The sequence below is a fragment of the Rhinoraja longicauda genome, chromosome 5, assembly GCF_053455715.1.
Source record: "Rhinoraja longicauda isolate Sanriku21f chromosome 5, sRhiLon1.1, whole genome shotgun sequence".
Taxonomy (NCBI): Eukaryota; Metazoa; Chordata; class Chondrichthyes; order Rajiformes; family Arhynchobatidae; genus Rhinoraja; species Rhinoraja longicauda.
The window spans coordinates 15,105,636-15,119,834 of record NC_135957.1 but is presented as its reverse complement, the minus strand read 5'-3'; the positions used below and the strand labels follow the sequence as shown (position 1 = coordinate 15,119,834).

The following is a 14,199-nucleotide window of genomic DNA, read 5'->3' as shown; positions in this document are numbered from 1 at the left end:
AAAAGGTGCTGTGAAGAATGTCTGAGCAAGCAACACTTCCTAAATGGTGGCATTCAAACTGCTGTACATGACAGTGGAAGGGATCCTGAATGTTGAGTTCCTTGAGAGTTATTAGAGCTGCAAACATCCTTCAGAATACTCTCTGGTTACTTTCTGACCACAGATGTCAGGCTCACTGGCCTGTAGTCCCCAGGCTTTTCCCTGCAGCCTTTCTTAAGTAGAGGCACCACATTTGCCATCCTCCAGTCTTCCAGCATTTCACCCATATAATGATGACTCGCAAATCTCAGTCAGGTCATGTGCAACCTGTTCTCTAACTTCCTACAGTGTCCTCGGTAATATCTCATCGAGTCCTGGAGATTTGTTTACCTTCATGCATATCAGGACCTTCTTCACCGTAATACTGACTGCCCTCAAAACACTTTCATTGACTGCTCCAGTGTAGAGAAACAGCGTGGAAACAGGTCTTCGGCCAACTGTAGTCAATGCTTATTATCGATATCCCATTCACACTAGGGTTCGATCCCGACTATGGGTGCTGTCTGTACGAGTTTGTACATTCTCCCCGTGACCTGCGTGGGTTTTCTCCAAGATCTTCGGTTTCCTCCCACACTCCAAAGACACACAGGTTTGTAGGTTTGTAGGTTAATTGGCTTGGTAAATGTAAAAATTGTCCCTAGTGGGTATAGGATAGTGTTAATGTGTGGGGAACGCTAGTCGGCGTGGACCCGGTGGGCCGAAAGGGCCTGTTTCCGCGCTGTATCTCTAAACTAAAAACTAAACAGTCACAGGGAGAATGTGCAAACTCCACACAGATAGCAACCAAGGTCAAGATTGCACCTGGGTCTCTGGCACTGTGAAGCAGCAACTGTATCAGCTGTGCCACTGTGCCGCAACCTGTGTCTTCACTCATTTTCCCCATAAATTATTTTGTTCACATTCCCATCAACTCTTCCCAGATTCTTCGAAAATACTGCAGTAGGTTTTATTAATTTACATGCCAACATTTAAATTAATTGGACTCGTATAAGCTAATTTAAAGCAATTTTGAATGTAATGAGGTCTGGGGTTATTTTCTGCTGGTACCCAGCATTTCACCCAGCATATCCATTGTAAAGTATTTCTAACTTTGAAGATGTGGACTAATTCTCTAATGTTAGCAAACACCTGGAAGGCAAAGCAATGTCTAAAATCTGTACAAAGGGTATCGTTAGAATTTAGGGTGAATTAAATGGCAGTAAATTCAATACATTGTAGACTGATGCTGTCAACCCTGAGATTTCAGACACTAATTTTTATCTTTTTTCTACAGTATTCAAAAACACTACTGCGTGGCTATGTGGAGTGTTGTTCAAACCTGACATGGTGCACCAATCCCCAGGGTTGTGATCAGATCCTGTGTAAGGAGGGGATTGGGAGCATTGGTACCTGTTCCAAGTGCTGCTGGTCCTCTTGCTTCTCCTGTAATTTCCCTGAGGTAAGCATGTTTTACTAATGGTCATTGCCTCCCTAAAATCCAGACAGAGAGTGTGTCGCACTGTGGGATCTAATCCACTTTGGATGGGATGCTAAACTAAGAACCCTTCAATGAATTTGAAAGATTTCTCTTTAGAGTCTCGGCTACTATTTAGCTGTCAAATAAAAACACCGGCTGGCCGGGCTGGGCGTGATTACATAAGCAATTACACTTCAGAAGTGCAAATCCTTGGGACTGCCTTCACAAGTTGGACTGCAGGTGGCTTGGCCTCACCTTCGCCAGGGTAGTTAAGCATGGGAAATAAATACTGGCTTTGTCAGCAATTCCTACATCAGTAAAATATAATTTCAAAATTTCACACCTTTGGACAGAAGCAGCTTTGTGAGGGGCGGTAATGAGAGTTCTTTCTCCTTGTACTCGGAGTGCATGGTTTCTGTCTGTGAAGATTGCTGAGTTTGGACTGAACCAAATAGGATGTTACTGAATTTCCCAATTCTGACAGGTGTCAGAGGTTGTGGGGAGAAGGCAGGAGAATGGGGTTAAGAGGGAGAGATAGATCAGCCATGATTGAATGGCGGAGTAGACTTGATGGGCCGAATTCTAATCCTATTCCTTATGACCCTGATTCCAGACAGTTCTATTGAGTCCTTCCCCGAAGAATCAGTTTTCAATAATTGTCTCTCTTTCCTTGCACTCTAATTAAATTGAATTGTTACTCTCTGTTACCCAGCCTCAATGGCTTTGAACTGTTCTTCTCCACTCTTTTATCATATATTACTACTTCTAATGGTACTCATTGCATTCAGGGGTATGGCCATCCTCTATCCCAGTTAAGTCTAGTTACTGGTTAGTAGCTAGTTTCACCTAAGCATGTTGTTGGCTGTTTAGCCAGGATGGACATCACTAGTTGTCTATCCTCCAGCATGTGATTAGAGATGATGGGGACCAGGACTCATGACTGATTCCTTGAGCCGTGGCTGACACGGACACAACCCGGAAGGGACATTTGGGGTACTGGCTACGAATGGAGTTTTATTGCCCATTTATTGAAGAATTGCTCATTTATTGAAGAATTTATCTGAAGAAACCTGCTTTTTCCTGCATCATAGAAAGGTTGAGAAGTTGCTGATTAAAGATGAAGCTGTTGAGGTGAATCTCATGCCATGGCTCTTGTAGATTATAATTGTTCAAGTGATCATCCAAATATGTTTCAAATGCGATGATGATTACCTTTGTGTGGTGATTTCCAGATCCCCTAAAGTCATTGGGTGAAAGGTTTTGATCAAATCCCGTTTCTGATTCACTAAAGTTCTCCAGGAAAGAAATGTGCCATCTACAGCTGGGCTAACCTATGTGTTCAGACCTACCCCATGCAGGTGACTCTGAAATAAATATACCGTGAAATGGCCTCGCAATCCATTCAGTAAAGGATGGACAGTAAGTGTTGGCTTTGCAAGCGAGGAGCAGAAACAGAAAATGAATAAATAAAGTGTAATCCCCTAATTATTTATTAGGAAATGGGGTATTTCTCTGCTTCCTTGTTTGGTCCCTTATGCGTGATTTGTCAAAAAGGTTGATGTTATCTACATGTTTTAGTTAAATGTCCCCTCAATCTATTCTGTTCCAAAGAAAATAGTGACGTGGCTATTGGCTTCAGGCTGAAGGACTTGTTACAGAATTTTGATGAGGCCATACCTGGAAACTGTACAGTTTTGTTCGCTTTAATTAAGAAAGCACATATTACATAGTTCAAAGCAGTTTACCTGAATCCTGAGAAGAAGAGGTCATCTTATGAGAAAAGGTTGAACGGGTTAAACTGATATTCATTTAGATTAGTGAAACGGGATCTTATTGAAACATAAAGTTGTGGTGATGGTGGGGTGTTTGATATGTTGATTGCCGACAGAATGTTTCCTCTTGGGTTAGTTGGTAAATAAGAGCAATAATTTCAGAACAAGGGTCTGGAGGTTGTGAATCTTTGGAATTCTCTACCCTAGAGAGCCATGGAGGCCTGATCATTGAATAAATTGTTCTGAGGTAGATTGTTGGAAGATGGGTAAGTTGAGGGCCTTCTGGAAACTTGCAGGAAAGTGGGATTGGAGCCAGGATAGTATCAGCAGTGATCTCTTTGCTATTTTGTGAAATACTGCAGACTGGAAATTTGAAATAAAACGCAAAATGTTGGAAATGTTCAGGTTAAAGAAAATCATTTTCTGTTCTACTCTAATAACTCTAAAGTTGTTTAAGTCAGAATGAATTTGTGTTGACAACTCGTGCATCAGCGGTGCATTAACCCAATAGATGTCCCTTTAAATTGAGGTGTTGGAGCCTCTGAGCAAGCGTGCTCTGACCCTGCCTCCCTTCCCCTCATGTTCTAGGCTCACTACCCGGCCAGCTGCAGCCACATGTCACAGTGGATGGATGATGGTGGGTACTATGAGGGAATGACCATGGAAGCACAAAGCAAGCATCTCGCAAAACTCATCTCCAAACGATGTCCAAGTTGCCATGCACAGATTGAGAAGAATGAAGGTTGCCTCCAGTGAGTCTTTAAAGAGATAAGGTCTTTGAATTTGATGCTAAACAAAAACTATTCAACCCATTGAGCCAGCTCTCCCTCTTCTCTCCACTCTTTCCCCACCCTGTATTGACTTGATCATGCTGATCTACACATCTACTCTGATTTCTCTGAATCCACACAAGCTTGTTCAAAAATCGACACAATGGACACAAGGAACTGTAAATGCTGCAGTCTTGAGCAATAAAACAATGTTGCAGTAACTCAGCGGGTCAGGCAGCATTTTTATCACCCCTACTACAATCAGCCTGAAGAACGGTCCTGGCCCGAAATGTTGCCCATCCATGTTCTCCAGAGATGCTGCATGACCTGCTGAGTTACTCTTCCATTTTGTATTAATTAGACACAATCTAGTTTTCTGTAAACAACTGTCAACGAGTCAGTGAAAAATCATGTGATAAAAGGGAGTTTGACATCAAATTTCCATAAAGTCTTTTGCGTCTGATTATGTGTTCAACAGTATGACGTGTGCCAAGTGTAATCATGGATTTTGCTGGCGGTGTTTGAAGCCATGGAAACCAACACACAAAGATTACTACAACTGTTCAGCCATGGTGAGATCACTCTCCATCACCAGAATGTTTCAAGCCACGGTAACATGCGTTTTCCTTAGCTGTAAATGAGGGTGAAGGGTTGGGATGGTGGTGAGTGAACACAGTCTTTTTGATTTTAACATTTAAAGTCTTTATGAGAATTTGACCGCTTATTACAAAAATAGCTACCATGATTCCAATCCAGATTTACATTTCATATTCTATTCAGTGTTTATTTATTTCCTATTTTTCTCCCATATTGTTTCATATCCTAGAACAGACCGTAGCAGGTACCTGGCACTTTGCTTTTTTGAGTCAGTAATGGTGCATCAAGACCAAAGCTAAAATAATTGGGTGTGGACTTCCAGCTAGTTAGTCACTCCCTGCTGAGCCTAAAACCCAGAGTAACTGAGATCACTGCAGATCTGTTGCAATGCACCAGATACTCGGGTTCGATCCTGACCTCGGATGTTGCCTCCCTTTGCGTCCAGATGTTCTGGTTTCTTCCCATGTCCAAAAGACATGTAAATTGTAGATTAATTGGCTTCTGTAAATTGCCCCGAGTTTGTAGGGAGTGCATGAGAAAGTGGGATAACATAGAACTAGGGTGAACAGGTGAATGATGGTCAGCGTGGAGTTTGGTGAACCTAAGATAGATACAAAAAGCTGGAGTAACTCAGCGGGACAGACAGCATCTCTGGAGAGAAGGAATGGGTGATGTTTTGGGTCGAGATCCTTCTTCAGACTGGTTAGGGATAAGGGAAACGAGAGATATAGACAATGATGTAGAGAGATAAAGAACAATGAATGAAAGATATTTATATTTCCTCAGGTCAGTAAAGCAGCAAGGCAAGAGAAGCGATTTCACGATTATAATGAGAGATGCACCTTTCACCACCAAGCACGGGTGAGTGTGCTCAGCTTATGCACCAATGCTGAGATAAAATGTGACAAACTCTCTCCTTGAGAAGTTGGCCAGTGAACAGGAGGAACATTGCTCTGGGGTTTAGGTGCTTTTGCAGAATCCATCTGAAGTGTCCTTGCACACTTCTGGGCATCAAACTTCAGGAAATAGTCTGTAATTTTCACCACCATCAAGTGCATCTTCTTCCCTCTTCTCCCCTTTCAGCATTCCCAAGGGACCAATCCCTCTGTGATTCCCCGGTTCATTTTTCCATTTTCTTTCTCACCTTCCCATGTGGCTATTGGGCATGCAGCAACTGCCCTTTCGTCTCTTTCCTTTCCATCATCAAGGGATCCAAACAGTCTTTCTTGGTGAGACAGTGGTTCACTGGCGCTTCTTCTAATTTAATTTATTGCATTTGGGCTTACAATGCCTGCTCTACATTGGAGAAACCAAACATGGATGGATGACTGGGGAAGGTGGAGGTGGCTCAAAACCCTGGAGGCCTGGCTTCAATGTCATAAAATGGTCAATGGCGGCAGCAGCACACTCCCCAGTCCAACGGCCAGACAACCTCATCTGTGGAAGCTGTGGGAAGGGGCTGCCTGTCAAGAATATGCTTGGCTTAGTCAGCCACAGCAGGCAATGCAACGACAAATGAAACATTCCCGTCTCCAACCAGGACAACGTCAAAGCCGCACCATCATCTCTCACAGATGGACGGATGCCAACTACCACTACTCTTGCCTCTGCTGCCAGGATGGGCCGTGATTGGCTGGGTAGAGGTATGGTTGTTGGGTTAATCAGTTACAGGGAACCTAATCCTGTTTAGCGCAGAAAGACATACCTGACGGGTGAGTATCTATTAGTTTATATCTGAAGGTACACAGGTCAAATTCATATGCTGCCTGTCCATCCATATTAAGAAATCCACAGGAGTTATAAAGTCATACAGCACAAAAACATGCCCTTCGGTCCAACTCTTCCATGGTGACCAAGAAGTCTCGTAATTTGCCTGCGTTTGGTCCATATCCTACTAGAACTTTCCTATCCATGTACATCCAAGTGTCTTTTAAATGGTGTTAAAATTACCTGTTCAACTACCTCCTCTGGCAGCTTGTTCCATATATTCATCATCTGAGCGAAAAGGTTTCCCCTCAGATTTCTAGTAAATCTTGCCTGTCGCAGTTTGATGCTATGTACTCTAGTTCTTGATTTCCCTACCCTGGGTAAATGTCTCTGTGCATTCACCCGATTTATTACCTTCACGATTTTATACACCTCTATAAGATCACCCCTCAGCCTCCTGTGCTCCAAGTCCTAGCCTGCCCAACCTTTTCCTATATCTCAGCCTCTCGAGACCAGGCAACATCCTTGTAAATCTTCTCTGCCCTCTTTTAAGCTTAATGACATCCATCCAGGATGACCAAAACTGAATACAGTGCTCCAAATGCACCCCACCATCTTGTACACTGCAACGTAATCTTCTAACTTCTATACTCAATGCCTGATTGATGAAGACCAATGTACCAAAAGCCTTCTTTATCATCCTATCTACCTGTGATGCCAATTTCAGGGAGCAATGTAGCTGTACTCCTAGATCCTTCTGCTGTTCCCATATTCACCAGGGCCCATCCATTCACTATGAAGGTCGTGCCCTTGTTTGACTTCCCAAAATACAATGTCTACATTAAACTCCATTAGCTATTTCTCAGTTCACTTGCTCAGCTGATCAAGATCCTACTGTAATTATTGATAATCATTCATTGGAAATTTTGTGGATGAATAATAATTTCAAAATAATATTTGTTTGTGGTTCTAGGACTTTGCCAACAATTTGGAAGCGAAAGTCTCTGCAGTTAATGAAGCATTACAAATGAAATCATTGACATTTGTTATCGATGCATGTAAGATGCTTGCTCAGGCAAGGAAGGTGAGAGCATGGGTCATCTCTCTTTACTATTCTCTTCATTCCATCTTAGCATCGAATGTCAATGTGGCCATGGATTGCCTGACACTGTATCCCAACCCAGTATTGGTCCCAGATATTATACTCCAAACCCTACTCCAGTCCCAGACACTACCTTAAACCCAGGACTCGACCCCAACACTTCCCCGAACCATTATCTGGACCCTGACACTACCCCAACCCAGACTGGTTCTGTGCTCTTGATATCCCCGTGGGATTGGTCTCCGCACTACATCTCCCCCATAGTTAGTCTGGGAAACTGCCATCACCAGGACTGGTACTAGACCAGGAGAACAAAGAAGGGAAGAGATTGAACTTTTTTTCCCTTCCATCACAGTGAGGAATGTGGAGGAGTCACTGTGGTGGATGTTAATGTTAAAATGTATTTTGTGTGTTCTGTTGCTTTTAATTTGGTATGGCAAAACAAATTCCTCATATGTTACAAAACATACTTGGCTAATAAATTATGATTATGATCATTATGATTATGACATTATGTCACCAAGGCATGTTCCTTGATGCAATAAACGAAAGGCTGCAATGAAAAGCCTGGGAACCACAGACCAGTGAGCTTAACACCAGTGGTGGGAAAGTTATTGGAGGTACTGAGAGACAGGATCTACATCCATTTGGAAAGATGAGAGCTGATTAAGGACAGTCAGCATGGCTTTGTGTGCCCCATAGCATAGCATCCCCTATAGTCTCTTCTACTGTTTTCACCCATGCCATTTATTTCCTCTGCAATATCCCCTTGCAAACTCTCCATGCTCCGTACTCCCCTGCAATCTCTCCCCTTCAACAATCTCCTTTAAGGCATTTGACCTGTTTTGTTGTTCTCCCCACTCCCTGCATTTTCCACCCACACACTAATCTACTTTCTGCTGCATGTCTCCAGGGCTCTCACACTCTTATCCGACTGCCAGGGAACATCCCAAACTCTAGCCATTAATTGTAGAATTTCCTATTGATAGATAGACAGCCTTTGATTTGGGGACCTTTGTTTCCAATCACCATGCAAGGTTATAGAATGAAGATGTAGAAAACTACCAAGGAAATTCCAACTTCCTGCTTTAATGCTCGTAAATGAAAATCTTTTGCTCTTTATCTATGGAAAGCAGGGTATTAAGGCAATTCAATGTATTTATTTATCAGAGATGCATATATACAGGATATTCGTGTTAAGCCTCAGCATTTGCTATCGCTTTGTCAATGCACAGCTAAGGCTACAGACAGAAGAGAGCACAGATTAGTTCTGGAGAGTTTCTAATATCCAAATGTCCTTATCGTTGGCCTCTTGTATTGCAGATAAGCAAACAACAATGAAATACATATCATTAAACATGATCTGAGGATGGCTGTTTTATTCAACACGGCACTATGCATTATTTAGTCCAGAATGTACATGAAACTGGGAATAAATATTTTGTGATGCTCACCTAAATTATCAATTTGTTATTCCATTTGTAACCAGCAGGAGGGATTATAAAAACTGCTTCTAAAACTGGCCTAGCAGACTAACAGGCAGTTATCTTTTTTAATTTGTAGATTAATTGGACTCATTAAATTGCAGCTAGTGTGTAGAAAGTGAATGTGAAAGTAGAGCTGGTGTGAATGGGTAATCAATGGTCTGTGTGGACTCTGGGCTGAAGGCCCGATTCCCAGGTGTATCGTTCACTCAATTAATCAATAATTCAATCAATCAAAGGGTCCTGAGGGGCAACTTTTCACATCGAGGATAATACGTATATGCAATGAATTGCCAGAGGATGTGGTTGAGGCAGGTACAATAACAATGTTTAAAGGACATTTGGATAAGGACATGGATAAGAAAGGTTTAGAGATACATGGATCAAATACAGCAAATGGGACCCAGTTTAGATGGGTAAATTGATTGGCATTGGTGAATTGAGGTTAAGTGCCTATTTCTGCATAACTCCAATACCCTGCATCTGGGTCCATCGCCAATCCCTGGCCAGGGCGAGGGCCAGATGCGTGAGACCACTTCCCAGGACATTGACTGCTGTTTTTTTGCTGCGCATTATTCCTGCACTTCCATAGTGGAAGGGTTGTGGAAAGGAGCCCTGATGTGCAACCACTAGTAGTGAAGGTAAATATTGTTTTATGACTGGAATTGTGTTTTTTTTAGCTCAACATTGGTTGTGTCTGGTTTTATCAGGTATTGGCCTATTCTTGTGTGTACAGTTACTATAATCAGGACACAGAGAAGATGGATATAATGGAGCAGCAGACAGAGAATTTGGAGTTGCACACAAATGCCCTGCAGATCCTACTTGGTGAGTCCCAAGTCAGCCTTGAAGTTTACAAGTTTTGGTAAAATTTACAAAGAAAGAAAAGGCATTTAGATAAAAAATGTCTAATCTGTGAAAATATCTCCTTTTAAAATGAACTTTTTTCCCAGGGTGGAAATGTTAAAGACGAGAGGGTCAAAGTTTAAAGGAAGTGTGTGGGACAGGTTTTATTTTACACAGGTAGTGGATGCCTGGAATGCGCTGTCAGGGGTTCTGGTGGAGGTAGATGCACACAGATATTGTGGGCCGAAGGGGCTGTTTCTGTGCTATACTGTTCTGTGTTCTATGAAAAGATGTACATTTGTTGGCAGCTTGATTAGAGACTAAAAATAGATCATCTGAAAATTTAGTCCGACCAAATAAAAGGTTCATGCTTCCAAATTGTGAACACCCCATGTCATAGAATCAGAGGTATAGAGCATGGAAACAGGCCCTTCAGTCCAACTTGTCTATATCCACCAAGTTGCCTACCTGAACTAATACGATTTGCCTGTACTTGCCCCATATCCCTCTAAACCGTTCTGATCCATGTATCTGCCCAAATATCTTTTAAATGTTGAAATCATAACTGTCTACCAATTCCCCAGGCAGCTTGTTTCACATATCCACCATCCTCTGTGTGGAAAAACTTACCTCTCAACCCCCCTTTAAATCTAGTTTTCGACCCCTCCACCTTGGGGAAAAAACTGTGGCTATTGAGCTTATCAGTAACCCTTATGATTTTATAATTCTATAAAGTTACACCTCAATACCTAGCCCTCCCCCAGGTGAAATAGCCCCACCTCAAATTAAGTCTTTCCTTCCAACAATACCCTCCAGGCTCAGTAACATCCTTATGTCTTTTCTGCACCCTTTCTAACAATGACATCCGGCCGGTCTCACTTACATCTCTTACATGCCAACTCTTGTATTCAATGCCCAGACTGCCGAAGGCAAGCGTGTCACCATCCTGCCTACCTGTATCACCACTATCAGGGAACTATGAACTGCGGCACGGTAGCGCAGCGGTAGAGTTGCTGCTTTACAGCGAATGCAGCGCCGGAGACTCAGGTTCGATCCTGACTACGGGTGCTGCACTGTAAGGAGTTTGTACGTTCTCCCCGTGACCTGCGTGGGTTTTCTCCGAGATCTTCGGTTTCCTCCCACACTCCAAAGACGTACAGGTGTGTAGGTTAATTGGCTGGGTAAATGTAAAAATTGTCCCTAGTGGGTGTAGGATAGTGTTAATGTACGGGGATCGCTGGGCGGCACGGACTTGGAGGGCCGAAAAGGCCTGTTTCCGGCTGTATATATATGATATGATATGATATGTATTTGTACTCCGAGGTATGTCTGTGCAACAGTACTCTTCGGAGCCTTTTATGACTGTGCAAGGTCTGCCAAAATGCTACATTCTCCTGATTGTGCCGTACAACCTGAGGGCTTCACAATTCACTGCATGGACAGTATGGAATTCCTGGGCAAGGTAAGTGGCAGAGGGGTCTGAAACCCATTCCCCAGTGAAGTCAAATCTGAGGCACTCAAGTCAGGTGACCCTGAAATCTAGGTACAACCGTTGCAGAGCCCAGGGGCGCACAGAGTCAATTCCAGACTAAGTTAGAGTCCCAGACAAACCACTCAGACAACTTTTGATTGTGCAAAGTCGTGTTGTAATCTATTGAAGATCTGGTATCTATCTGAAGCATCACTTTGTCTCTCTCAGAGGAAACCCTGTTGCAATGCACGGACCTGGCTTCTTGCATTCGCCTTCTCAAACCGCAACACTTGAACACTGGTTTGGAGTTGATTCGCAGGATACAAGAAAGACTGCTTGCTATCCTCCAGCACTCAACACAGGTAATCAAAACAGACAGATGTTCAGTTGTGTGATTTAAATTTGAAAGTTTTCCTTTGGAATAGGAACATTTTTCCTTGCTGTCTTCCCAAGTCAGGCAGGAAGATTTAGCAGATGCGCTCCCTCCAGAAGCAATACTGCACTTAACCAGTTGAAATTATGCAGAAGAGCTAATCCTTCCTTAGAAAGGGTTCTAAGAACCCTGCGAACTTAGAACAAAGTTATATGATGAAAGCTGTTCGAGAGAGAAAGCCCAAAGGAATGTAAAAACTGTGAAACACAGAGCTGTGGGAAATGTCATGCAGATCAGGCCATGCTAATTGGAGAGGGAAATACAGAGATGACTGACCTTCAGAAAAGCTGGCCAGTTCCAATGGAAACACAGAAAGCATGTTACCTGAAGTTTGTGAATTAAGTACTGTGCCCAAATGAAAGATGAAATTAACCTAATTATAACCGTGCAAGAGGCTACAAAAAGAGAGTGGATGGAGAATCAAGAGACTGCAGATGCGAGGATCTTGAGCAAAGACAAAGTGCTGGAGCAACTCAGTGGGACAGGCAGCATCTGTAGAGGGAAATGGACAGATGACACTTTGGGTTGGAACCTTTCCTTAGTTGGAGGGGAAAGCAGGTAAAGAGGGGTAGGGCAAAGACTGGCAAGTGATAAGTGGATGGAGAATAATATGTTGGATGCGGAGGCTAGTGGTGTGAAAGGTGAGGACTAGGGGAACTTTATACTTGCTCCAGGGAGGGGGAGTCAGAGCAAAACTGTGGGAAGCAGAAGAATGTTCAAATGGACATCTTGCTCGGCATGGGAGGGCCAAAGGGTCTTATTGAAACATATAAGATAATTAGGGGATTGGACACATTAGAGGCAGGAAACATGTTCCCAATGTTGGGGGAGTCCAGAACAAGGGGCCACAGTTTAAGAATAAGGGGTAGGCCATTTAGAACGGAGATGAGGAAGAACCTTTTCAGTCAGATTGGTGAAGGTGTGGAATTCTCTGCCTCAGAAGGCAGTGGAGGCCAGTTCGTTGGATGCTTTCAAGAGAGAGCTGGATAGAGCTCTTAAGGATAGCGGAGTGAGGGGGTATGGGGAGAAGGCAGGAACGGGGTACTGATTGAGAGTGATCAGCCATGATCGCATTGAATGGCGGTGCTGGCTCGAAGGACTGAATGGCCTACTCCTGCACCTATTGTCTAATGTCGATAAAGGGCCTTTTTCCATGCCATATGACTCTGGCTCGAGGTATATCTTCCGACTTTGTGGAAACCGAGGGAGGAAATTACGGAGGCCCTTGCAGAGATATTCACCTGCATCTTTAGCTGCAGGCGAAGTTCAGGATGTTATACTGTTATTCAAAAAAGTCAACAAGGATAAGCCAGGGAACTACGGATCGGTAGTTTGGCTTGGAGGAAGGAGTCCAAGGATAGTTGTGGATAATTGTTTTCTGATGGGTCGAGGAGCCTGTTTCTGTAATGTATAGTTCTATGACTCTATTACAATGAATCAAAGTGTAATTGAATCAGTACTTCACCTGGAACGACTGTTTGGATCCCTGGATGGTGGGAAGGGAAGAGGTGAAAGAGCAAGTATTGCATTTCTGTCGGTCAATGGGAAAATTGCGTATTTTGGACTGCTTTTGCTTGGTTGTGTATACCTTGTAAACTGAAATTAAATTGATTGATAGGTGATGTGGGAACTGGATGAAATTATTCAATTACCCCCAAAGCTTAATATTGTTGGAAATTTGAACGGGCACCAGATCTTTGTTTAATATAGTGGAACAGGTGCCCCATATTCACAGAAGTCACAATCTGCTCCAGTGGAGACATTTACATCTCGATTAGAGATAATTAGGTGCATAAGAGTTTGAACATTTGTATTGTAGGGTTCATGGTCTCGGTATTTGTAAACAATAATCATGTTGTTATGGAATTATAATTTGCTGTTTCAGGATTTCCGAGTGGGGTTTCAGCCAAAGCAAGGAGTTGATCAGAATGAAGTCCAATCCAGAGACCATTCAAATACCGCACCATCTGATTGCATCAAAGAGTAAGTCCAAGAGCATCCTGGCAGAATGCAATGCAAGGTTGACATCATGGGCCATGGGCTGATACTGGGAGAGTCCAATGTTTAACGGAGCAGAATAGTAGATTCTGGAGAGTTGGAAGGAAATATCACCAACTAGAGGGAGTGGTTACCAAGCATTTGAAGTATTGGACTACTCCAGTGGCCTGGATACAGGATCTAGGACTTGTTCAAATGTCACCATTGCAACTGGGGAATTTAAGTGCATTGAATTAAGGAACCTGGAATTTAAAGGTTTGTGTTGGTAATGATGACCATGAAATAACTGGACTAATTTACTTCACGGATGTCCTCTTGGACAAGTGACCTGCCCTTGTCTAGTTGGACCTAACTATGACCACAGCTGTGATTGGTCCATAGGTGACCCCCCCCCCCACAAGCTGTCCAGTTCCAGCAAAACCACTGCAAAAACATGTGAATAAAAGCAGGCTGGACAGGTAAGAACTGGTTTAGCCATTGACTTCAGAGATACCAGCAAGACCTCTTGGTCCATTGACTTTGAA

The 14,199-nt window shown here is 43.1% G+C and overlaps 1 protein-coding gene across 4 annotated transcripts in view; it reads left to right on the top strand.

Annotated features, from left to right (window-relative positions):
- Positions 1 to 14,199, top strand: part of cul9 (cullin 9) — a 131,540-nt gene that overhangs the window by 105,354 nt on the left and 11,987 nt on the right. For 3 of the 4 annotated variants that reach the window (XM_078398942.1, XM_078398939.1, XM_078398941.1), the window contains 8 exons: positions 1,313 to 1,477; positions 3,856 to 4,019; positions 4,516 to 4,609; positions 5,421 to 5,495; positions 7,315 to 7,425; positions 9,638 to 9,755; positions 11,473 to 11,606; positions 13,563 to 13,660. In XM_078398942.1, coding sequence (XP_078255068.1) covers positions 1,313 to 1,477; positions 3,856 to 4,019; positions 4,516 to 4,609; positions 5,421 to 5,495; positions 7,315 to 7,425; positions 9,638 to 9,755; positions 11,473 to 11,606; positions 13,563 to 13,660 — 959 coding nt within the window. The remainder of the gene's footprint in view (positions 1 to 1,312; positions 1,478 to 3,855; positions 4,020 to 4,515; positions 4,610 to 5,420; positions 5,496 to 7,314; positions 7,426 to 9,637; positions 9,756 to 11,472; positions 11,607 to 13,562; positions 13,661 to 14,199) is intronic. The other variant, XM_078398943.1, reaches the window with a different exon arrangement.